Source organism: Pan troglodytes, chromosome 7, assembly GCF_028858775.2.
Source record: "Pan troglodytes isolate AG18354 chromosome 7, NHGRI_mPanTro3-v2.0_pri, whole genome shotgun sequence".
Lineage (NCBI taxonomy): Eukaryota > Metazoa > Chordata > Mammalia > Primates > Hominidae > Pan > Pan troglodytes.
The window spans coordinates 49,788,649-49,813,668 of NC_072405.2; the positions used below are offsets into that span (position 1 = coordinate 49,788,649).

Consider the following 25,020-nt stretch of genomic DNA (forward strand, 5'->3'; position numbering starts at 1 on the left):
ATATGAGAGGTCTTCAATAGGATCCTAAACAATAAAGGCAAAGGACCCTTATTAATGACATCATTCAATCTGCTCTTCTCCCTCACAATGAAATAAACAAAAATGTAAGCAAGAGCAGCTCTTTCATGGAGAGAGCATTCAGTACAACTGTTTGGCATCTGTTCAGCCTGTTTCCTGAAACTGGGACACACGTTGTTTTAGATGGTGAAATTTAAATGGAAGGAACAGATGCTGTCAATTCAGGTATGCCAATAATGTTCTCTCAAAATGCAATAAAGACATACAAGCTTATAAAACAGAAGCTGACTTGAAATTACCAGCAAATGCATGAAAACAAAGAGACAATGATCCTTGGAGTTCTGCCCATTGTACCAGTGCATGGTAGACACTAGAACTGAAAACGAGGAAAATGGATTTGATCTGCCCCCACCCCAGTCATGCCCCAAAGCTTTAGAAGAAAACAACTACTACAAAAAAAACGATGTTAGACGAAACGGGGATGGCTTCGGTGAGCAACGTGAGCATGGCCAAGGAGGACAGTTTAAAATTTCTTTAGTATAAGGACGTCTTTCAATCCAATTGAGATCTTTATGAAGGACCTGGGAGGAAGTGGTTGGACACAAATAGAACAAAGCCCAGGAGAGATCGTAGCTGAAGAGAAGACAGCAACTGCAGCGTGGGAAGCGGTTTGTAAGCAGGGCCGAAAATGATCCAGGATGGGTCAAAAGTTGAACATGAGTCGGTGATACAGAATGGGACCCTGCATTGAAAAGCTAGCTTTGTTCCAATAGAGAAAAAAAACAGAGTTGAAAATGGAGGGACAAAAGGATTTCACTGATAATATTCAGCACAGGTTAACGCTCTTATCAGAGTATCTAGTTTGAAACACCAGAAGGTTCTGAGAGTCATACAAAAAGACAGAAACTTTGGAATAGAGATCCTACCATTGAAGATAAAGGAAGCTGGTTCATTCACCTTGGAGAAGAAACGATAGAGGGGTGTGTAAAAGGATATAAGATTTTTATCACCATCTCTCTTCTCTATTAAAGATCTCTCATCCCTACTCCCACCTCACCCTCACCCAAGCAGACTTCAGATCCTACTTATTTCAGGTATGAATACTTATCATTCCCTGGACAGAGAGGCTGGAATGCCCAATTATCTCTCCTTCTGTTAAAACCCCTCCCCTTCCCCAAAGTTTTTTAACCTGTTATAATCTCCCTCCTCCCACCCTCCTGGCCACCCATAAGAATGTGAATTTCCACAGGACATAAATAATCCACACTTTTTTTATCCTTTCATCACCAGCCCTTATGAGTGTCGACAAATATTTGTTGAATGAATTCATTTTCAAAGCATTTCATGAGAATCTATTATGGACAGAGGAATAAAATAGATAATATGTAGGCTTCAAAGAAGCTAAACATAGACAAGGGACTCAAAATTCAAAAAGGAAGAATGAATTGTCAATACTGTAGACTAATAGCTTGACTTCAGCTCCTTAAAATATCAGAGGATTGTTGAAAACATAGAAAGGAATAAAATAATAGTGTAGGGCTAGTGAGCTCATAGATTATAGATCATATCTGTATTATATAGTATTATCATTGTTTGGCCAGGGTTACTAGATTAATAGATATAGTAGAGATTATATGAGGTAATACATATAAACCGCTCAACCTAGTTCCTTAACACTAATAGCCCAATGAATAGTAGCTGCTACTATCATGACGTTAATGTTAGCAAATCATTTGACTATGTCACTAATGATGTAATAATTTAAAAAAAAACAGAGTACCATACAGTATTTGTTATGTGCCAAACACATTCTAAGTGTTTTACATACAATATCACATTGACACCCTCTACAAGGTAGATGTACTAGATTTAATAGTGTCCCCCAAAATCCATGTCAGTCGGGAACCCCAGATCCTTATTTGCAAATAGGGTCTTTACAGATGTAATCAGGTTAAGATGGTCAGACAGGATTAGGTGGGCCCTAAAGCCAATGAATAGTGCTCTTTATAAGAAGAGAAATATTTCAAGACACAGAGAAGATACAGGGAGGAAGGCCATGGGAAGATGGAGGCAGAAATTGCAGTTATGCTGTCATAAGCCAAGGAATTCCAAGGATTGCTGGTAACTGCCAGAAGCTATTTGGTTGGTACAAAAGTAATTGCTGTTTTACTTTTAATGGCAAAACTAGAATCTAGACACATGAGTGTGTTTAGGGATGAGGGAAGACGATAACAATATGGCTCATCGTCCTTTGATTCCTCTTTCACCTGGGATCGATCCTCTTCCAAAACATGAAGAGGGTTTTCCTTGGGTTGTATTTGCCCTCAAATTTCCTCATTCAAAAATAATCTGTTTGCCGGGTGCAGTGCCTCACGCCTGTAATCCCAGCACTTCGGGAGGCCGAGGCGGGTGGATCACGAGGTCAGGAGTTCAAGACCAGCCTAGCCAACACGGTGAAACCCCGTCTCTACGCAAAAAAATACAAAAATTAGCTGGGTGTGGTGGCACGCACCTGTAATTCCAGCTACTCGGGAGGCTGAGGCAGGAGAATGGCTTGAACCCAGGAGGCGGAGGTTGCGGTGAGCCGAGATCGTGCCACTGAACTCCAGCCTGGGCGACAGAGTGAGATCCATCTCAAAAAATAATAATAATAATCTGTTTTACCACCTAGTCTCAGTGGCCAAGGGCTGCAGGAAAATACTCCAAATATACAATGTATGAAAATTGTTTTCTTCGTTCACTCCATTAGACTGAAATTTTGAGGGTAGAGACTGTTTTACCTGTTTAAGGGTGTCCTCAACCCCTAGTAACAAATACGTAGAAAACCAGCTCCTAGGAGATCTTACTGAGTTAGTAAGGAAGCATCAACTTCGGAGACAAACACTAGTAGACATTTAATTCAAAACAGGATCAGATCATGAAACGGAATAGAAAGTCCACAACAGGCAGACAGAGGGACAGACAGACACACACACACACACACACACACACACACACACCACTGATTTTCTTTTTTTTTGAGACAGAGTCTCGCTCTTTAGCCCAGGCCGGAGTGCAGTGGCACTATCTCCGCTCACTGCAAGCTCCGCCTCCCGAGTTCACGCCATTCTCCTGCCTCAGCCTCTCGAGTAGCTGGGACTTATAGGCGCCCGCCACGGCGCCCAGCTCATTTTTTGTATTTTTAGTAGAGACGGGGTTTCACCGTGTTAGCCAGAATGATCTCGATCTCCTGACCTCGTGATCCGCCCGCCTCGGCCTCTCAAAGTGCTGGGATTACAGGCGTGAGCCACTGCGCCCGGCCCCCACTGATTTTCAACAGAGATACAAAGGCAATTCAGTGAAGAAATGAGAGTCTTTTCAACAAATGGTACGTAAACAACTGAATAACAACTGCATAATCATACGGGGGGAGGGAAGAGTTTCACTCTATACCTATGGGAGGCAAAAATGCCCTCCCCAAGAGGTCCACACCCTAATCCCCTCAAACCCCTAACGTGTTAAGAGAGTAAAAAGACAAATCACAGACTGTGAAAAATGCATGCAAATCACATATCTGATAAAGGATTTTTCTCCAGAATGTATAAAGAACTCAAAACTCAAAAACAGCCCGGCCAAGTTCTCATGCAAGTATAAAGGCCTCAGGAAAACATCTTTAAACATACAAAAATCCAAGAATTAAAGTGCCTTAAAAATTTAAAACTGACCTTAAGTCCAGCCAATAAAGATGTAAATCAAAACAAAATAAAACAAAAAACCCCTCAACAACAGGAAAATAAAATACAAACAAAAAAATGGGCAAAAGTTTTAAATAGACACTTCACCAGAGAAGATACATGGATGGCAAATAAGTACAGGAAAATATGTTCAAAATAATTAGTCATGGAAAAATGAAAATTATAGCTGCAGAAGATATTACTACACAAGTCTTGGCAAAGATGTGGAGCAACTGGAACTCTGGTGGGAATGTAAAATGGTGTCACCACTTTGGAAAACAGTTTGTCAGTCTGCCAAAAAGTTAAACGTGTTTTTACCGTACAATCTAGCCATTCTACTCCTAGGTATGTACCCAAGAGAAATGAAAGCATTAAGGTCTACACACCTATGCAAAGACTTGCAAATGAATGTCCATAGCAGCTTTATTTGTAACATCCCAAAACTGGAAGCAATCCAAATGTCCATCAACAGATGAATGGATAAACAAACTGTGGGATGGCCATACAATAGAATAGCTATCCAGCATCAAAAATAAATGAATTATTGATAACACAACAACAGATGGACTTCAAAACAGTCTATGTGAAAGAAGCCAGGCAAAAAAAGGGGGTACACACTATATGATTCAATTTATATAAAATTCAAGGAAATGAAACTAATGTTGAGTGACAGAAGGTGGATCAGTGCCTGGGAAATGGGGTCTGGGAGAGGCAGGAGGGAGAGATTACACAGGAGCTGGAGGAACCTTTTCAGGGCAATGGAGCTTTACTATCTTGATTGTGACAGTGGTTTATGGGTGTATTCATATGTCCAAAGTTATCAAATCCACTGCTTTAAATGTGTGGTTTATTGTATGCCATTTATATCTCGAAAAAGCTGTTTTTAAAATACAGTAAGAGAATTTTTCATATTTAAAAGGCAGGATATTTAAACTATATTAAATATATAAAAGACAGTGGTACTAACAGGTTGTATTAGCAGGAGACAAGGGTAAGGTGGGGTTTCTTTGGCTGCCTTGCAAAGAAATGCTGAGTCAAGTAAGGGCCAGTGGGCAACGAGGGCGGAACCGCTTGTCCCCTTGGTCACCTGAGGGGCGTGGATGGGAGCTGGGTGGAAATGGGGGGTGAGAGGAACGCCGCCCCCAAAGAAGAGTCGGGGCAGGGGCGCCCAACGCTGGGGCCCAGGCAGGTTCTTCGTCCTCACTTCCTGACCCTTTCTCAAGAGTCTAGGGACCAAATGGATCCATCCTTGGAGCCTGCTTTCTACTTCTGAACACAATGAGCAGTTTGTGTTTGAGGGTTTGGGGAGGGGGTGTTGTTTTTTCTTTATGTTTTGTTTTTTGTTTTGTGTATGAGTTGGGTGGCATAACCCACACGTAAGCTGCGACGTCCAATCAAGAACGAAAATGACCCCTCACAATCAGTGATCGGGAACCACCTGCCACAATCACTAGGGAAGTGACACAGCCGGGAAACTCCGCCCCTCACACCCCCGCGCGCTCGCGCCGGCCGCAGCCCCACAGCTCGCCCCGTCTCTCTCCTTCCGGAAACAATCCCCGCGCGGGCGGAAGGCGGGGTCGGCCCTGGCCCCGCCCACAGCATTTCCCTTCCTCGGCCCAGCCCCACAGCGCGCAGCTTCGGCAGGGTGGCTTTACGGCCGGAGGAGAGGGTGGGTCCCAGACCTGAGGTAGGAGGCCGAGCTGAGGGGCGGGGAAGAGGCTTTTTGCGGCAGGACGTAAGTGACGGCGAAGGCGGTGCGACAGCAGCTGGAGGGCAGAGGAGGCGGGTTTGTGTTTCCCGGGCCGAACCGGGTTGTGGGGGGCGCGGGGCCTGGGCCAGGCGGCAGCTAAGGCCCGCGGTGACAGCATGGGTGAAGGGGAGCGGGGCAGAGGAGGCCTTGGGCTGTTTTCGGCGGCGGGTGGGGGCGAGGGGCTGGCGGGTCAGAGTCCCGGGTCCAGGCCGGGGCTCTGACTCGCGGTTGGTGTTCCCTCGACCCCGCAGCGCGGGGTGTCCTGTCCTCGCCATGAGGCCGCAGCAGGCGCCGGTGTCCGGAAAGGTGTTCATTCAGCGAGACTACAGCAGTGGCACACGCTGCCAGTTCCAGACCAAGTTCCCTGCGGAGCTGGAGAACCGGGTACGCAACGTGGCTCCCCACGCCTGCTCTGGCGAGGGAGAGAGACTCACCGGGGACGGGAGGGGTGTGGGCGACAACCGGGCCTTTGAGGGTCCCGCAGTTCTGGGGAGGTCCAGGCACAGAAGGGGCCTTGGCCAAACGTGTAAGAAGAGAGCCACTAAGCAAGACAGGTGTTTGGAGCAGGAAGAATAATACAGGCCGATCGCCGGGGTTGACGACCTTATGGAACTTTGTTGCCCGGTGCCGGGAATCTGGATCCAGCAGTGTTCCCCTGCTGCACTCCCCCAAATCCCCACCCCGAGTTATTGTCGGCAGCGATGAGGAGCCAATTCCTGAGGCTCCAGGTCGCCTCAGTCACCAGGTTGTAAACTATATCCTCCTACCTCTCCGCGCAAGATAAATCATCATCATTCTCGTGACTGGTGTTTGCTGCCTCTGTGCTGGCCGCACTGTTTGGCTGAAAGGGTTTATTAGGTGCATTGCCAGGCGGTGCGTTCAGGCTTTCTTGGAACCTTAAAGACGTCGGGCGTTAGATAGGCCTGGACAGGAAAATGTCTCAGAACAAGGCCTTAAACTTGTCACATTCACAGGGAGCCACCTGTTTTGTCTTGCATATCAAAATGGTCATCAGGATATAGGTCCTTTGGGCAACATTGCAAGCAAAAATGGAAGAATGGGATTTGCTTCCCCTTCAGACCTAGCAAAACTTTTTTTAAAAAAAAAAATCATTGTATCTTGTTGTAGAGGTAATGGAGTGTGTGCGTGCCTGCCTGTGTTTTTGTGTGCCCATATATGTACATTCAACCAAAGATTCTTTTGGTCTTGACCCATGTTATGTAGATTGTGTTTCCCGTTCAGGGATCAATTTCTGGTTAGCTGGAAGCAGGTTTTGTGGCTCTCTCCTCTGTGACAGGGAGGGCGAGGGCCTGAGAGGTGATTAGGCATTCCTTGGGTGTGGGACTGAGAGATGCTGGTCATGGGATAAGTGGGTGTGGATGAGTCTGTGTAGAGAAATGTGTAGCAGTTATTTACAGTCAGTTTGCAGTGAGGTGGGTTGCACTGCCCGATTTCCATGGTTGGGAAATCAACAATGATCCATTATAGTTTCCTTCAGTTTGACATAACCATGGGCAGGTTCATGGCCCAAATATGTTTCTTGAATTGCAAATTGATCAAATATGCCTTTAAAAGATGGTGAGGTGACTTGTTTCTGAAATGCTATTTAAATGCTGCAGTATGTTGTCAACTATGTTATGAGTTAACTGAGCGTGACAATAGGTGGAACTATCTACAGTGGTTTGAAGAGGTAGAAATTCAGCAAGTGGCCAGTTGGGTAGAGCTACTGAATGTTGTTTTAAAATAATTTAACATCACAATTGATGTGTTTTACATGTTAAGATTGACATGGAATCTGGCTGGGCCCGGTGGCTCACGCCTGTAATCCCAGCACTCTGGGAGGCCGTGGCGGGTGCATCACTTGAGGTCGGGAATTCAAGACCAGCTTGGCCAGCATGGTGAAACCCCATCTCTACTAAAAATACAAAAATTAGTCAGGCATGGTGGCGGGCACCTGTAATCCCCGCTACTCAGGAGGCTGAAGTAGAAGAATTTCTTGAACCTGGGAGGCGGAGGTTGCAGTGAGCCGAGATCATGCCATTGTACTCCAGCCTGGGCGACAGAGCAAGACTCTGTCTCAAAAAATAAATCAAATAAAAAGATATACATGGAATCAATCAAATGTTTTATTTATAAGCCTCTTACGGAAACCATGACATACAATTTATGTACTTCAAAATCAGAATATAAAGTATTCTTTTTTTTACCACAATTATTTGGACATTAAAGATTCCTTTGCTTTAAGGTTTTAAAGCAACACTTACACCTCATATATTTGAGCTAAATGTGTATACACAGAATCAGACATTAGCCTTCCACTCTGTGTGTGGCAGAGCCTTTATTTTGTAATCTAAGTGCAAAAGCACAATGTAGTGCTCCACTGATTCTTGTCAGGAAATTGATGTTTCTAAATTCTGGAGTCCTTTTACCTCTTTGACTCTGTATAGCCCAGAACTGCTTGTGGTACTGAGTACTATATGGAATGTTACATGGCACTATTCAATTGTGCCTTTGAATTTCTTTTTTCTTTTTAAATGTTTGGGTTAAAACACTAGCTTATGCTTTAAACCACTAGAAAAGCTTTGATTGTCTGTGTATGTGTGTTGAGATTAAATTTAAATTACAGGTTTAAACTTTCCTTGCTTTGATGAAAAATTGAAAGGTTTCTGTTTCTCTACTACTTACCCTAGAAATTTTACTGATTGCTCTGCTATTGGAGCTGATTTTCCTTTTGTGAGAACATCACACTTGGCAACATAATAGAGAAAGTGACTAATATGCAAGTGTTTTGTATTATTTTAAAGCATTTTTAAAAAATACACACACATTTGTGCCCTTTAATTTGGGAGTAGGATAGGTTCTGTCTGTTAACAAGTTCATTTTTTCTGCTGCCTTTTAGAATGTAATACTTTGATGCTTAAGCGATTTGTTGCCAGAACAATTCCTTAAAGGAAACTTTATTCTCATTAGCCTTAAAATACAGATATCTTAGTTACCCTTGGTCTGGGTAGAAGAATGAGTGAACTGTAATTGAGGCATTTTTTCCCTTTAAAAATATGTCTCCCCATCTGGTTAGTAATTACCTTTGACCTGCCACCCTTGATACGTGATCACTGCATGCTTCACCATGCTTTCTACTGTGTAGTTCACAGTAATTCTGGGAAAATGAGCCTGATTTCTCTTTCCATTCTGATTTTTGATGTTTGTGGGTCCAAATTTTATTTGGCTCTGACTTCTCATATATCTAAATTTTGATAGAGCTCCTGTATCAGTGTCCAGGAACCTAAGGGAGAACACTGGCCACTGTTTTTCATAGCCTAAAGGTAGTAAGATACAAATGCCAACATTTGTTCTCTTGAGCCCTTTCTTGTGAAGTTTGTCGTTTGCCTTTATTGATGCCTTCTGTGATTTTTACCCTTTATTTCCCTTTTTTAAAATAACCTTTCAAAAACTTGTTGGCATTTACTTTTCTTTAACCATTTATCCTTTTTTTTTTCTTTTTTTATTAACCTTTTTTTGTTTGTTTAACTGACGTATGATTTACCTCTAACCTATAGGGCATTGTAATCTCGGAATAACGCATAAGAATTAAGTGTTTCTGGCTGGGCATGGTGGTTTGCACCCAAGTAATCCCAGCTGCTCTGGGGGTTGAGGTAGGAGTATCCCTTGGGGCCAGGAGTTCAAGACCAGTCTGGGCAACATAGCGATACTCTGTCACTAAACTTAAAAAATAATAATAATTAGGGTTTCCGGGATAAATAGTAATTCTGATATGAAAGAAATAAGATGTTTCTGGGTTGAATCCCATGGTTTTGAATTGTATTGTAAAGAAATATAAATAATTCAATGACTTATAACATAGGCACATCAAATGTGATTGGAATTATTTAGACTTTTGTAGACTTATCGGTGGACAAACTGAAGGCATTAACATAGGCATAATTAGGTGAACGTAACAGCTTACCATTTTTGTTTGCTGAGCTCTCCTCAGTCTGTTTTCGTGAATGAGAACTCAGTTTCCCAGATGACCAGCCTTGACACCACATCTTCAAGGGGTAGCTCAGTGAAGAAACACTGCCCCTGCGTTTAAAGGCCGTCTTGACCCACCTAGCCTTTGTCCAAATCTCTAATATTCCTGGAAATTTAAAGTAACTCCTTTTGAAAAATGGGTAGAGCCAACACCACTTTAAAGTTTGCATTAAACTCATGCATGCCACTAGCCCATTGACTCCTCACATTTTCCACACAACAGACAAAACAATGACTACAACTGCTTCTGACTTAAAGAGTTGTCATAGCTTAAGGATGGTCATGAATTGTTTTACACTTTAAAAGATTATGTTCTTGAGGCCAGGTGCAGGTGGCTCTTTGGGAGGCCAGGGGGGTGGATCACATGAGGCTAGGAGCCTGAGACCAGCCTGGCAACATGGCAAAACCTCGTCTCTACTAAAAATACAAAAATTAGTAGGGAATGGTGGTGCACGCCTGTAATCCCAGCTACTCGGGAGGCTGAGACACGAGAATCACTTGATCCTGGGACCAGAGGTTACAGTGAGCCAAGATTGCGCCACTGCACTCCAGCCAGGGTGACGGAGTGAGACTCTGTCTCAAAAAAAAAAAAAAAGATTACATTCTTGGGAATAGTGAATAGTAGGGCTCATACTGTATGTTGAGGGGTTTTTTTCTTTCTTTTTTTGAGACAGGGTCTCACTCTGTCACCCAGAGTGGAGTGCAGTGGTGAGATCTCAGTTCACTGCAACCTCCACTTCCCAGGCTCCAGCAATCCTCCCACCTCAGCCTCCTGAGTAGCTAGGACTATAGGCATGCACCACCACACCTGGCTAATTTTTGCATTTTTAGTAGAGACAGAGTTTCACCATGTTGCCCAGGCTGGTCTCAAACTCCTGAGCTCAAGTGATCCACCCAGCTCAACTTCCCAAGTGCTGGGATTACAGGAATGAGCCACCACGCCAGCCTGATTTTTTTTTTTTCTGAGTCGATTTCTATTATAAAGAAAGATTTAATAGGTTCACAGAGACAGGAAAGGAGAAAAAAAAAAAGCCAAACAAAAAAGTCTTTTAAATAAGGACTTCATAAAAGAGAGAATTCATACGTAAGTAGTTATTAATTTTAGAAATAAGGGAATCCTTATGCAAGAGAAGGCCTAGAGTGCAGACAGATAAGAATGGCAGTATTGGATGATTGCTCTCCTAATGGGCCTTGAAAGTCCTGGGATGAAGTAGCAAAATTTGAAATCTGTTATACAAAGTACTATTAGAAGACAGTAAAGTAATATTGGAAGAATAAAGTAAAAGCAGATGATTGAGTGAAACAATGGATGACAGTACAGGTTCTTTCTTATGTGAAATATGTGGAACCAGAAGTATTTCAGTTTTTGGGGTTTTTTTAGATTTTGAAATATTTGTTTATACTAATGAGATATCTTGGGAATGGGATCCAAGTCTAAACACGAAATTCATTATGTTTTATATCCACCTTATACATATAACCTGAAGGTAATTTTATACAATATTTTAAATGACTTTATGAGACAAAGTGTGTGTACACTGAACCATCTTATCACCCTTTGTGAGCATGCTTGCATGGGAGAATCTGGCTGTGCATGGAAAAGATACATGGCAGCTGATGGGGGCTGGAAGGGTCTTTTTCTCTTGGGGACACTGAATAAACTATGTGTTGTGCGCCTGCATTTTGACTGTGACCCCTCACATGAGGTTGGGTTTGGAATTTCCCACTTGTGGTATCATGTCAGTGCTCAAAAGTTTCAGATTTTGGAGCCTTTCTGACTTCAGAATTTAAGATCAGGGATGCTCAACCTGTGGTAGTATTAGTGTAAATTTAAGATAATGGTGTCACCAAATAGAAAGAGGTAATAAGAATGACTTAATGTGAAAAATTGTTTATTAGCTTGAGATTTTACCTTAACAAATTTTACCTTATTTAGTAACAAGATAATTGCTTCAAAAGAGATAGACTGAGTAAACAGAATATAGAACCTACGCCTTTTGATCCTTCTGCTAAAATGCCATTTTTTTTTTTTTTTTGCCTAGTAAATTCCAGTCTTTAGTTACTCAATTTAAGATTACCTGCCCTTCCCAGATAAAGGGAATTTCTCCTTGCTTTTGTGTCCCCACTAGGCTTTATATTTGCCTATATGATAGTACCCTGTCAGCTTATTGCTTTTTTTTTCTTTTTTTTTTTTTTTTGAGACGGAGTCTCGCTCTGTCACCCAGGCTGGAGTGCAGTGGCACAGTCTCGGCTCACTGCAAGCTCCGCCTCCCGGGTTCACGCCATTCTCCTGCCTCAGCCTCCCCAGTAGCTGGGGCTATAGGCACCCGCCACCATGCCCGGCTAATTTTTTTTGGTATTTTCAGTAGAGACGGGGTTTCACCATGTTAGCCAGGATGGTCTCCATCTCCTGACCTTGTGATCCGCCCACCTCAGCCTCCCAAAGTGCTGGGATTACAGGCATGAGCCACTGCACCTGGCCAGCTTACTGCATTTTTATGTTTACATTGCCTGTTCTGCTTGCATAATTAAACTCTTAAGGATTGAGACAGTGCTTTATTTTGAGATTTTTCATAGTATCTGATAGTAGGCGCTCAGTAAGTGTGAAGCTAAATGAATGGAAAGAGGAATAGAGCCTAAAGTTACTTGAAATTTAGTAGAAAGAATAAAGAAGTACCTTATTGAGCCTTGAAGCTATCCAGTATTTATAAGAGGGATAAAATTAAACAAATTAAGCAGTTTTGGTAACTTAGGCCCAGATTTAGTCACCAAAAAAATTGTCAACTAAGAATGGTGAGAAAACAAGATAAATTAATGATAGCATGCATTAGTTGATTTTTTTTTTCCAAAACTTATTTTTAAATATTTTCTTCTCTACAGATTGATAGGCAGCAGTTTGAAGAAACAGTTCGAACTCTAAATAACCTTTATGCAGAAGCAGAGAAGCTCGGCGGCCAGTCATATCTCGAAGGTTGTTTGGCTTGTTTAACAGCATATACCATCTTCCTATGCATGGAAACTCATTATGAGAAGGTAATGCTACATTTGTTTTCACAAAAATCTCTTAAAATCATGAAGAAGGCAAGTTTATTACACATTGATGCTTACATGGTGATAGTTGCCGTAAAATATTTAGGGGCATTTATCATTCAAATTGTGTTGTTCCTGTGTACAGAGGCACATAGTCCTGAGTCTTTCAAAACAGGTTGCAGTTGGTGTGTCCACTTGCAGATGATGTGTCAATGTTCAGACTGGCCTACACTTAAGAAGAATGTAGAAAATCTATATGTTCTCTTCCTACTCAGCTTTCTGGGAATGTTTTTACTTTATTTCCCTAAATTTCACTCTCTTCTCCCACCTGAGTTCTTACTTTCTCTTTCCAGCTGCCTACTAGCTCCCAAATTGCTGATTTCTCAACTTAAGATGACCAGAAGTCAAACCTCCCACCTCCCCATTTTGTCAATAGCACCCCTGTCTTTTCAGTACCATCTTTGGGCATGAGGGATGAAGAAGAGGGAAAAATTAATCTGTTTTCAAAGACTGAAGTATCTTTCATTTTCCCAGTCATTAACTTTTTGTGATTTCCTCTGCCACTATCCTGGGTTATGCCCTTATTCTGTCTCTCCTAGACTATTGAAATAGTCTGACTTGTGTCATTTCTTCCCTCCTTTTGTTTTTCTAAACTATCTGCTGTTGTTTTTATAAAACGCAGATTTACTTCCCCTACTACTTCTGCCAAGTCAGAGACCTTCCCTGGATTCCCATGTTTTACCACTGAGTAAAATTCAAGGCCCTGCTCAAGTTGACCTCAGCTTACCTTTCCAGCGCTACCTCCCATTCCTTCCTTCACTTTCTCCCTCAGCCAAACTCCATCCCTCACTGGTCAGCAAACATACCCACTGTGGTTCTCCTCCACCTGGAATGCTATCTTCCCAGGTTCAAATCCCACCAGTCCCTTAGGTCTCACTTCCATCTAACTTGTTCTCTATTTTAGTCAGAATTCTTTCTCTTCTCTTGTGTCCCTACAACATTTTATTTGTATCTGTTTTCTGGCACTTGCCTCACTCTTCTTTGGAATGTAGCAGTTTATTTTCTTGTCTTATTTGCCTTGAATTCAAGTATGTACTTTTCTTGAGGACAATGCCTTAACCATTTTGTATCCCTCTTCATGCCTAACACCATGCTTTGGGTATATCAGGCACTCATTGAATGTATGTTAAATAAATGACTGTAAATTAATCATGGTAAGCCCCTGGTATTATCACTAAATTCTGACAGTGCTTAGAAAACGAAATGCTATAAGAATATATTATGCCCCATCTGATAGAAATGTCTTACACTCCATGTAGTGGAGAGTGCATATAGTTGCAGCTAAAGTTTTTGGAGCTGTTGGCTGAAAATGCTGTTGTATTCTTCATTACCATCCTGTTCCATCTCATATAAACAGGTATATTTAAGTATAGTTATTTATATCCTTCCCCATGTTGAAACAGGAAAAGTTCTCTTGTCCCCCTCGCAGGGCGTGTGATGGGGTGTGGCTTGCTTCTTCAGTACCCTGCTGCTCAAACCTCTAGGAGAGCATACAGATGGGCAGGCTGTGGGGCTCCAACCCCACAGCAGTGTCTAGGGGTGAATGTTTTACAGCTCCTGAAGCCCCAGTGGGCATATGTTACAGGGTGCTCTTTTAGTTTAGCCATCCATAGGCGGCTTGTGTTAGCTCAGTTAGACCCCTGCCTTATCACAAGGGCAGAGGGCTTTCTGTATCCCAGAGTTCTTGCCTTGGTGTACCAGAAGAATCGGATCACATGTGGGCTTGGAGAATGAGTGCAAGGTTTTGTTGAGTGGAAGTAGCTCTCAGCAGATGGGGGAGCCAGAAGGGAGATAGTTTTCCCCTGGAGTCAGGCCGCTCGATGACCGAACTCTTCTCCAACCACCCTGGCCAAACTCCACCTGATTCTGCCAATTGATGGCCTACCGATGTGCCAGTGTGCTCCTACGCCAGTGTGTTCCTCTTGACATCCAGCCACCCTGTGTGTTCCTCCACTAATGTGCACCTCTTGACATCCAGCTGCCTGTTTGTCTGCCTGCTGGGGTCTCAGGGCTTTTATAGGCACAGGATAGGGGTGTGGCAGGCCAGGGTGGAAATGCAGCATTTGGGCAGGAAAACAAAAATGTCTGTCTTCACTACTGGGCACAGGCCTGGAGGTGGAGCGCTAGCCAGGGACCATGCCCTTCTCTACCCAGCACTTCCCCGCCTGCTTCTGTATGATTTAAAGGGACCATGCTCTTCCCTTCCATATCAATACACAGAGAAGCTTTCATTCCTGTTTAACTTTCAAAATCAGAAGTTATCAAGGCTCTATGTCAGCTTTCAGTCTGTTTCAGTGTATCTCCTCTCTAATAACACGTTCAGTGAGTGAAGGCTCAGGGGATTTGTTTGCTCAGTAACTATTGAAAGCCTACTATGTGCTAAGCAAAGTGCTGGGACATAACGGAACAGGGCGAACATGGTTGCTGACCTTGTGGAGTTTATAATTAAGTGGTGAAAGCTGATAATAACAAGGAAACAAAGCCAGCAAAATTACACATTATGATAAGTGCCTTGAAGGAAACAAACTGGCCTATGCTTGAAAATAATAGGCGGGACCTAATCTAGGGTGTGTGGTCAGAAGAGGCCTCTGAGGTGGTGACATTTAAGCTGTTGCATGAAGGATGAAAAGCCTGGGGCATTAAGGCAGAAAGATGAACATACACAAAGGCCCAGAGAGCTTGATGGACCCTGGGAACTGAGAGAAGGTGATGCACAGGAGAGGAGGGGCAGAGAATGATGGGAGGTGGATTTGGAGAGGTAAGCAGGAGCTGTAACATGGAGTGCCTAGTCCATGGAATGAAGTGTAGATTTTATTTTTAGTGCAAGTGGGAAGCTACTCAAAGGATTTAATCAAGAGAGTGAAGTGATGAGATTTTCATTTTATTTATTTTTGTAATAGAGGCAGGGTCTCACTGTGTTGTCCACGCTGGTCTCGAACTCCTGGGCTCAAGCGATCCTCTCACCTCAGCCTCTCAGAGTATTGGGATTAAAGGCCTGAGCCGCTGCGCCCAGCAAGATTTTCATTTTAAAGAAATCTCTTTGCTTTGTGGAAAAAAGGCATAAGAATAGAAGTAGGGAAACTAGTCAGGAAGCTCCACAGAAGTCCAGGCAAGAGTGAGATAGCCTGGATTAGGAAGGGAGCAGGGGAGGTGCAAAGAGGTGACCAGCTCCAAGAGATATGTTGATAGTCGGTATGAATGTAGGAGGGGAGGGTAAAGCTGAATTCACATAGGTAGAAACTTTATCATCTGGAATGGCTATTTACAGAAGTCCATAATATTGCTAATTTAAGGTAGAAGCACATCTCTTGAGTATTTTATTCATGCTTAGTGAAGTATTAAAAGGCTTGAGTTGTTATTACATTTGTTGATAAAATTTTAATTGTATTTGCCAAAGTGTATTTGCTGAAATAGAAGTACTGATGTCATTTGTAAAAAGAAATTGGTAATTGGGTGCTAGTCAGTTTATACTAATTATGAGATCTTGGACAAATTAATCTCTCTGAATTCTCTCAACTATAAAATGTATATTAGAATTAATAATTTTCCTTACATGTGGTTAGTGCTTAATAAACAGTGTTTTCTTGAGGTCGATTTTTTTTTTTTTTTTTTAATTGAGACAGAGTCTTGCTCTGTCACCCGGGCTGGAATGCAGTGGTGCGATCCCGGCTCACTGCAACCTCCACCTCCTGGGTTCAAGTGATTCTTGTGCCAGTAGAGATGAAGTTTCACCATGTTGACCAGGCTGGTCTCAAACTCCTGGCCTCAAGTAATCCACCTGCATTGGCCTCCCAAAGTTCTAGGATTACAGGTGTGAGTCACTGCACCCAGCACTCAGCCTTTATTACTTACTTTTTTAAAAAAAAACTAGAGATGGGGTCTCACTATGTTGGCTAGGCTGGTCTTGCACTCCTGGCCTCAAGCGATCCTCCCATCTCGGCCTCCCAAAGTGCTAGGGCTACAGGCATGAGCCACTGTGCCCAGCCAAGATAGATTTTAAATGAAGTTACCTATGTAAGTTTTAATCAGATATTTGTGAACTCACATATGATTTTTTATTTTCAAGTATAAGTAATCTTTTAGCCAGCCGCTAGTTTATTTGGGTGCTGAAAACACTTAGCAGCTCTCAATTAAAACCCTTCCAATTATTAAATCTTGGAAGATGGTCCTAAATACCAGAAATACAATGGAAATTGGTTGATCCCAGTATATGTTTTAGCTTGGATTTGTAGACATTGTGTAAGGTCCTATTTTATAGGTCTAAGCAAGGCCCCTTTCTTTTTATAGAGCAAATGTTACAAAGCAAATAAAGACCAAATAAAATTAATCCAGAAACCAAATTTAAGGCATGGCCACATTTTAAAAATAGGTGATATTTTGTAGAAACTGAACATGGATAACTAGATTGTGCAGAATTAATAACTGGAATGATCATAGTTAAGATATGATATACCTATACTTTTAATAGAAGTGTGCGTTTGTGTTTCGATAAAATGATTAAAATGTAAGCACAGCTGCCCTCTCCCTTTCCCAGTTTGTCTCTGAGGAATTTTTGTGCTATTATTTTCTACTTACAAAAGGATGGGGTTGAGTCATTTAGTCTCTATTGTTTTAAACACCGAAATTCCTAGTCTACAAACAGTAAGCCAAATATAACAGTGCTTATACTTTGTCATGTGTGTTAAATTTTTTGAAATTGTAAATAGGCCTTTTAAAACTCACTAGAACAATCATGCATTTTTCCCTATAATGTGCTATTTATTGATTTAAAATGAAGATAAAGACTTCAGTGTTATTTCTCTGTTGTTGCTACCCATGATAATTAGGGGACAAATGGGCTCGTGGAAGGTTCCCCTTTCAGTATCTCTCCGCCTTGTTCATGAACTAGAAAACATCCCTTCTGCCTATGTGCTGTAATCTCTAGAAGGAACACAGGAGAGAACTTGGGTATGTTCTGAAAACAGTAAGATGTGGTGTTACTTAGCCTCAATCAGGCCATTTTTCTTGAAGGTCTGGAAGGCTTTCTCCAGTTGAATATCCTCAGGGAGGACAGTAGTTTTTCCAAGGTTTGATTGTGTTTCACTTTGTAAATATTATACAAATTGAAGTTTTGTTGAGGATTTGAAAGTAGCAGATAACTTTGTTAAATATTATGGTTTGCTTTGACATTGATTTACCAAAAATAATAAAGTGTGAATAAAATGTCAACATATGATTTCTTGGGGGTGAGAATGGCGCTTTGTCCTTTCTGAGATTGTGGTATGAGTTTACACATATTAATGCTCTTCTGCTATTAAAGAGACTTTAAGAGTTTTATCGTTTGTTTTAATTTTTATTTTATTTTTATTTTGAGACTAAGTTTTAAAGCATCTTGTTAAGGACAGTGTTGCCTTCACCACAATAGTGTAAGAATATTTAGAGCTTATACAAAAAGGAAAACTAATTGTTTTCTTTCTGAACTGATACCCAAGTGCATATCAATGTTACTAAAGTTTATTAAAAAAAAAAAAAAACTTGCCCAGCAAAGTTATGCTTGAACCAGATAAAAGAATGATGTTGCCGTTTCTTTGCTCGTAACCTGTAGTCGGAGAAAGGAGACGGAAAGCTGTTCTGAAGGAATCCTTTCTTTGAAACCAGCCATGCAGGCATTTTTCTGAGTGTCTTCCCTAGTATTACTGGACTGGAGTGAAGGGAGACTGAGTCTCCAGTTTCCAATTCTGGCAGGTGAACTGAGAAGGAAATTAGAAGATTGAGAGGCCTTAGTTGGGCACCTTTATGGGCTACTTCCTTCTATTCATTATTTTAGGATGATTGACAAACTCTGATGTGAAGATAGTGCCTAAGGGGGTTTTTTTGCTCATAAAGACCAAGCACAGCTAAAATTCTTTGAATGCTGAAAATAGGAGAATGATACATGCATTGCTTCAGGTAATTAGATGAAAAAAACAAATCTTTTATTTAGAAATAATACTCCTAATTTATTACATAAGAACCATGCAGATTGCTCTTTCAATAATCTTACGCTCTTTTGAAGAAGCATAAAACATGAGATTTATTTCCAAAAAATATTTGAATAAAGTGTTTAAATTACTTTTCTTCAATTAGAAAATTATTTATATGAAACAGGTAGAGTTTTAAATTCTAAATCAGTTTATACCAAAGCATCTAAATTGTGACATCCTAATTTGTTAGTTTGATCTGTATGTTATATAAGCCACACTTAAATCATTGCTTAATTTCCAACTTTATTTTCATACAGTTCTTTTTTCCCTTTAAGTTGTGATCACATTTGTGACTTTATCATTTGCTAATAGTGTGAATTTAAGGAAATATATAGTAATTTAAAGAACTGGATCAAAGCCTCTTTTGAACATTAGAGCCAGAAAAAAGTTATGATGACTTCGAGCCTGAAATAAAACATGTAACTCTTTGATTTGGGATGTAGCTATTAAGATTTATTTTCTTCTAGCTTATCTGTCTCAGAATTGCCTTTATTAAAGCTGGAGATTTGGCAATTTCCAGAAGTTCCTTTGTATCCTATCTGGTTTTTGTCTACATTTGCTTTGACTTTTACAAGCTTAATACTAAACTTATAAATTGAGGTTCCTGTCTAGGAAATGAGCAAACTGCAGAAAAGCACTACATGCAGTCATGGAAATGACATAAGACACTTGTATTTATCAGAAACTCCCTGGCAGCTAATGCCCACATGCTCTACAAAGGAAATAAACTTCTTAGTTTTGAAATAATGGGGCTACCTTTTGTTATAAGCCCACCTTATATCATTACTTTAAATTGATGAACATGTACAAAGGAGAGAAGCAGTCCTTTAAGTTTTGTAAAAGGCAAGGCCAAGAACTGTCCTTGATTTTAGAAGATGTCACATTAACAGCACTTTATGAATAGGAAAAGAGAAGCTTGAGCAGCCATTGTGTGTATAACCATCTGTGTGTTTCTCCATATGCAGGATTGAGGTGACTGGGAAGTAGGAAGGAGTGGGTTGGTTCTCATCGTGCCATTGTATGCTTTTGCATTTATTTACATTGTGTCGAAGATATTTTTGACTGGAAGAGTCCCTCACACTTGGCTGTATGTCATATGCAACTCATGTGAGCCAAGTAATCACAGCTGTATTCCACCATATGAATATCCATGTGACTTGCCTTGAAAACGAATTCCCACTGCCTATTTTGAGATCTCACTAACACTTAAAGGGAAATCTGATGAAGTTTGTAAGAAGCTGTGGTGTTTCTTTCTGTCAGGTTCTGAAGAAAGTCTCCAAATACATTCAAGAGCAGAATGAGAAGATCTATGCTCCACAAGGCCTCCTCCTGACAGACCCTATTGAGCGAGGACTGCGAGTTGTATCTTTTCAGTTCGGATCAGAAAGTCTAAATATTTATAACAAGAAAATGTTGATATTGTTTGGCATTGGCTAGAGAGAATTTAACTCTCATCCTGTATTTGCCCTAGGTAGTTTCTGTGTGAATTGCATACCTACTGTAAACCCCGTGTCTCCAACATTTTTTTTTTAAAGCATGTCCCTCCTTCCATTGCATGGTGCAGGTCTCTGTGGTTTGTTTACTATTCTTGTCACCATCTTTCCTGGTCGTTCTGAGGGCATCTTGTAGTAATAATGGGGGTGGTTTGAGTAATGCATTTCAGCTGCAGAAACCCTGAACCTGAAGCCCCTTTGAAACGGATAAACTCATAATGTGTGGTGAGACTTGTCATCCAAATGAATTGCAGTTTCATGGGTTCATCTGACTAGTTGAAATCAGTTACAGCTGCCAGATGTGTAATTTCATTACCTTTGACATACTGTGCATATTTTTAGAGGCAGTAAGCTTTGAAAATCACTAAGTGAATTTGGTAAATAAAATTGCAAAAAACTAATTTAGCTTGATAACTGGAGTAATGGGTAAATAAATTTTTTTAAAAACCTAGGTCACATAATCCCAGGCCTTCCAGCTGATAATAATTTCAGCAGTTTTGTTATACTCTGCAACAATAGTTCTTAAACTTTCAGGGGTCATGAACCCTTTCCCAAGAAAAAAGTTTTCATATAATTTCAGGGTATTTTTAAATCCCTGAATTCATTACCTCCATGGATTCTCAGTTAAGAACTCCCTAGTTCAACAAATAAAGCATCGTTTTCAGAATTTATTTGTTTTGTTTTCAAAACATACGTTATCAGTGTTTGGGAAGGAACTACATGTGGACTACTATAATTACATTTCTTAAAATTTTCAGCAAATTGGAGAAAGCAAACTTAAGTAGGAAAAATGTTTAATAATTGAAAAATAAAGCAAACTGAAAGCAAAGTCTGCAGATCACACCCTCCCCCTTGCCAAGTCCCCCTTTATGTGTTGTGTCCTGTAGTGTGTTTTCTTAACAGCCATGCTGTTTAGATTGAAATTACCATTTATGAAGACAGAGGCATGAGCAGTGGAAGATAAACCGAAGAATTAAAGGTAAATATGAAATGATATGGCTTGTATGCAGCTTTTGCAAGTTTAGAGGATGCATGAATATTCTTCCCCGCATGGTAAATAAATCATTAAATCACGCAGTTAAATAACAGTATATTTGCTGTGTTCGCTTAAGCTAGTCACTGTATTAGCTTGATATTTAAAATGTGTATTCGGCCCAAGTTCTATTTGGTGATAGAGAATTTAATTCTGATTTTTTTTCCTGCTGTATTGTGTTCAGACTGGTTTTGTTGTTACTTTGGTGGGGGAATGGGGGATGGCAGTTACTTGGCTTGTTTTAATATTTCAAAACTATCCTAGACATATAAATACTTGGGTTTTGCATATAAGAATGAGTTCAGAGATGTCTACCTATATGACAAATGGCTTTAATAAGCAAAGGAACATTTCAGAGGGGAGTGGGGAGATTCTGAATATTTCATTTATTATGTTTAAGTGGCTTCAGACCCCTGTGGAAGAAACCTTACCTACTGAGTAGAAACATAAATTTCATTCCTTTGTTTAAAGTGTTAATGTCCTTAAATATCCAGATGCTGCCCTTTAATGAGTAAGAAACAAATTAATACTACTAAGAATCTCTAGGCAGAGTCACGTTGAAGCCCTAAGTACTTTAGCATAGCCTTCTAAGTGACAGGAAGTAGCACTTCACTATTTCTGCCAATTTTAGTTACGTGGTCTTCCTACAGAAAGTATTCTGCTGCTGCGCTTTTCTAGTTGACTGTGCTTATAGGTATCTGTCACTAATTAATAGACAGCACAGACACAGAATGTACCAAAGCAGACACGTGTCTTCCTAGGGCAACATCAATAACAGCTACCATTTTGAGGGCACCTACTATGTGCCTGGTATTGTACAAATGGTACTTCTAAATCTCACAAGAACCCTACAAAGTATTTCCCCATTTTATAGATGAGCAAACTCGGATACAAATAGATTAAATGATGTTCTCACAGTCACACAGTTAACGAGTATTGGGATATGAACCCAAGTCTGATTGACCGTAAAACCCCTGTCTTTTACACCGTACCTCCTCTCAGTACTTGCAGCAGCAGGAACATGGAGAAAGGGAAGAGTTCATCAGATAATTCTAGAGGTTTATCCCCTTCTCTTCTTTTTCAATACTTTAAAAAAGAATACATTTTGTCTGCTCCTGTCTGATTTATTCAATCCTGTAAGCCATGCAACATTCCAGAGCTGCCTTCTTTAGCACTAGTGAATGTGTCACCTGAATTCCTGAAAGCCAAAGATCTAAATCATGATATCTATCCTCTGCCATATGTTGTATTTCCTTAAAAAGGCTTTGTTTTGGAATACTTAGTGTTACTTGTCCATACACTTTCTCATGTACAATTTTCAAACTGATACTTCTCAGACAACCAGCAACCTTCTGTGTGGCTTTTGTTCCATGCCATGGTTTGTATATCAGTTGCAGCTGCGATGACTTGGCACAGCCCATTTGTCATGACTCATTTTGCAGCTATTGTGTAATCATGTGTTTTTCTGATGTGTGAGGTTTGAGCAATTACACACCAGAGGCTAATCTATCAATATTCAAATAACTAGAATTTTGAAATGGGAAAGATTTACATTAATAACTTCTGGATACCGTCTTTCATGAATGCAGATATTTTTGTTCAACACAATTTCGTTTTGGGATTTGGGTGTTCCCAAGGTCCAGGATGCAATGTGAGCTGAGATCTTAGAGAAGGGGAGGAAACTCTAAGCATAATTTATTCAATTCTTCCATTTTTCTTCAGTCTGCAAGGTGTCTGCAATTTGAAGCAATATGTGGGAATTAGTGACTTAACAAAAGACTACACAAACATGAGGAGGGCCTTTATTTTTAAAAGGAGCTTTAAACAAAAATGCGTTTCTTTAAGCTTAATTTTTATAATATCTTGCATATATCTTTATTATCACATTGTTATTGTTACATGCACTGGTGTTTTCTCTCTGGATTAAGATTGCCATCTTTATATAAAATGGAATACATGATTATTCCATCACAACTAGTGATAATAAAAACAGCTAATGTTTGTTGGCACATCTGTGCCAGCACTATTCTAAATGCTTAATTTTAATCATCACAACAACCCTATGAGGTAGATATTGTTATCCCTGTTTTTCAGATGAGGAAGCCGAGGCAGAGAGAACTTAAGTTGCTGGCCCAAGGACAAACAGCTAGTAGACAGCAGTCAAGGCAGCGTGGCTCCGTGGTGATGTGCTTGGTCAGAGATCTGAATATATAGGACTTAGATTTGTAGACTATTGAGCTGTAGACTCATTTAGACAAATGGTACCAAGATATTTTAGTAGATAAAATTCTAGGTTAGTAGAACATAGACCACATGTTATAAGCTGATATCAGTTGATGGAAGAAAAATGGTTTTTCAAGTTATTTTCAGGATCTCTATCAAACCTTTACTTCTCCCTCTAATTACAGATCCCACTTCCAGCCGGGCCCCTCATGTATCCACTGGCCGACCGCAGAGTGTCCCTACCTCCTCTCCAGAGCATCATTCCTTTCTATCTGCTGCCAGAGCCACGGTGCCATTTACTCCAAGGACTCACTTTCTAAAATTCCACACCTGGAGTGACCTCTAGTCGCTCAGCATCCACTTTGTGTCTCCAAATTGTGTAGGACTCTGTAATCTTTTGATTAGTTTCTGAGAAAACACAATGAAGCACTTCACTTTTTTTTATTCAAAGCCATTTAATAAAACACAGTTGGTCAGCCCAGTGCAAAGCTTGTAATCTGCCACCAGTACATACCATTGGTTCTCTTCATTCCTTGGGCCAGCTTCTCAGGTGGCTTTAGACCTCAACAAGCCGTATCTTCACCAGTGTTCTATCTTGTTCCCCTAAATTAATAAAATGTTTTTCTCCAGGATTTTGGTGAGGGTTGGCTGTGGCTGTCGTTTTGCACCTCCCAGATTTCAAAGAATTACCGGTTTTACCATGACTCAAATCTTAAGATCTGTTTCTACTATTCAGTTCCTCAAACTGAAGCTTATTGGAAAAAAAAATGTATAATGTTATTTGTTTTATTATAGCAATTATTCCTAATTAAAGCAGTATTAAATGCAATTTCCAGTTATTTCTTTGGAGAATTTTATGTCATTGTTCCATTACCTTGAATGTTGGAAAGATATGATACGTGCTGCTTGTTCATCACAAAAATCAGTAAGCACAATAAAGTGGATGCCAAACCATCAGACACATAGATGTTCCCGCTGTGTCCCTGGATATGGAATAAGCAGGTATAAAAAATATTTTAATTATAGTTTTGTTATAAATATAACTTATGAGAAAAATTTGATAGGAATAATACTGTATATTACTAATTTTTAACTATCCCTAAGGCAAACCTTATGACCCACAGAATTTTCTTATATACAGTATTCAGTGCACAGAAATCTTATGATTGGCTCAAGTACAGTAAGTTACTTCTCAGTAAAACTCTCAAGTCTGAGTCCATATTTGTAGCTCTGCTTTTGGCTGTACGTTCCTAGGATCGGGGCTGCTTATGCCTTTCGTTTATCCTTGGGGTTTGAGAGCACTGTATTTGGGAGAGAGTTTAAAAATACATTAGGAGAGAGAAACCATTAAAAGTTTCACTGTCAGAGATATTGTAGGTGCTAATACTGGATTTCGTCTCAGATTTAATTTCTTTTATGGGTCTGTTAGTCATTCAACAAATCCCATAAGTATGTGTTAATATTTTAATTGTGTAAAACTCATTTGTTACTTTACAGCCTGTAATAGTGTGTCTGCATTTTCAACCTGTTGCAATAACTTTGCTGAAATATTAACACATTAATAAAACTTTTCTTAAACAAATTGTCTCTGTGTCATATTTGGTGGGATTTGGTAGTAAATGATGGTAAAGTGGTAAATGATAGGACACTAAATTTGTCAGATAATACT

The 25,020-nt window shown here is 40.4% G+C and overlaps 1 protein-coding gene across 5 annotated transcripts; it reads left to right on the forward strand.

Annotated features, from left to right (window-relative positions):
* The first annotated feature begins 4,835 nt into the window (after positions 1-4,835).
* GOLGA7 (golgin A7) lies at positions 4,836-24,933 on the forward strand. 5 transcript variants are annotated; one of them, XM_519727.6, is made up of 6 exons: positions 4,836-5,517; positions 5,733-5,865; positions 12,391-12,543; positions 19,863-19,964; positions 21,012-21,074; positions 23,537-24,933. In XM_519727.6, exons 2-5 carry the CDS (start codon positions 5,755-5,757, stop codon positions 21,057-21,059), a joined length of 414 nt encoding a protein of 137 aa, XP_519727.3. In that variant the 5' UTR covers positions 4,836-5,517; positions 5,733-5,754; the 3' UTR covers positions 21,060-21,074; positions 23,537-24,933. The 5 variants fall into 5 exon arrangements, with proteins under 5 accessions (XP_519727.3, XP_003311741.1, XP_009453516.1 ...); XM_003311693.4 differs by having other exon boundaries at positions 5,213-5,466; XM_009455241.3 differs by having other exon boundaries at positions 5,431-5,517; positions 21,007-21,074.
* Positions 24,934-25,020: the final 87 nt, after the last annotated feature.

Bases quoted from the DNA above. Each gene is read 5' to 3' on its own strand.
- GOLGA7 (XM_519727.6), top strand. From the start codon at position 5,755: ATGAGGCCGCAGCAGGCGCCGGTGTCCGGAAAGGTGTTCATTCAGCGA. The intron at 5,866-12,390 runs GTACGCAACGTG...TCTTCTCTACAG, and splicing joins CTGCGGAGCTGGAGAACCGG to ATTGATAGGCAGCAGTTTGA. The intron at 19,965-21,011 runs GTATCTTTTCAG...CATGCTGTTTAG, and splicing joins TTGAGCGAGGACTGCGAGTT to ATTGAAATTACCATTTATGA.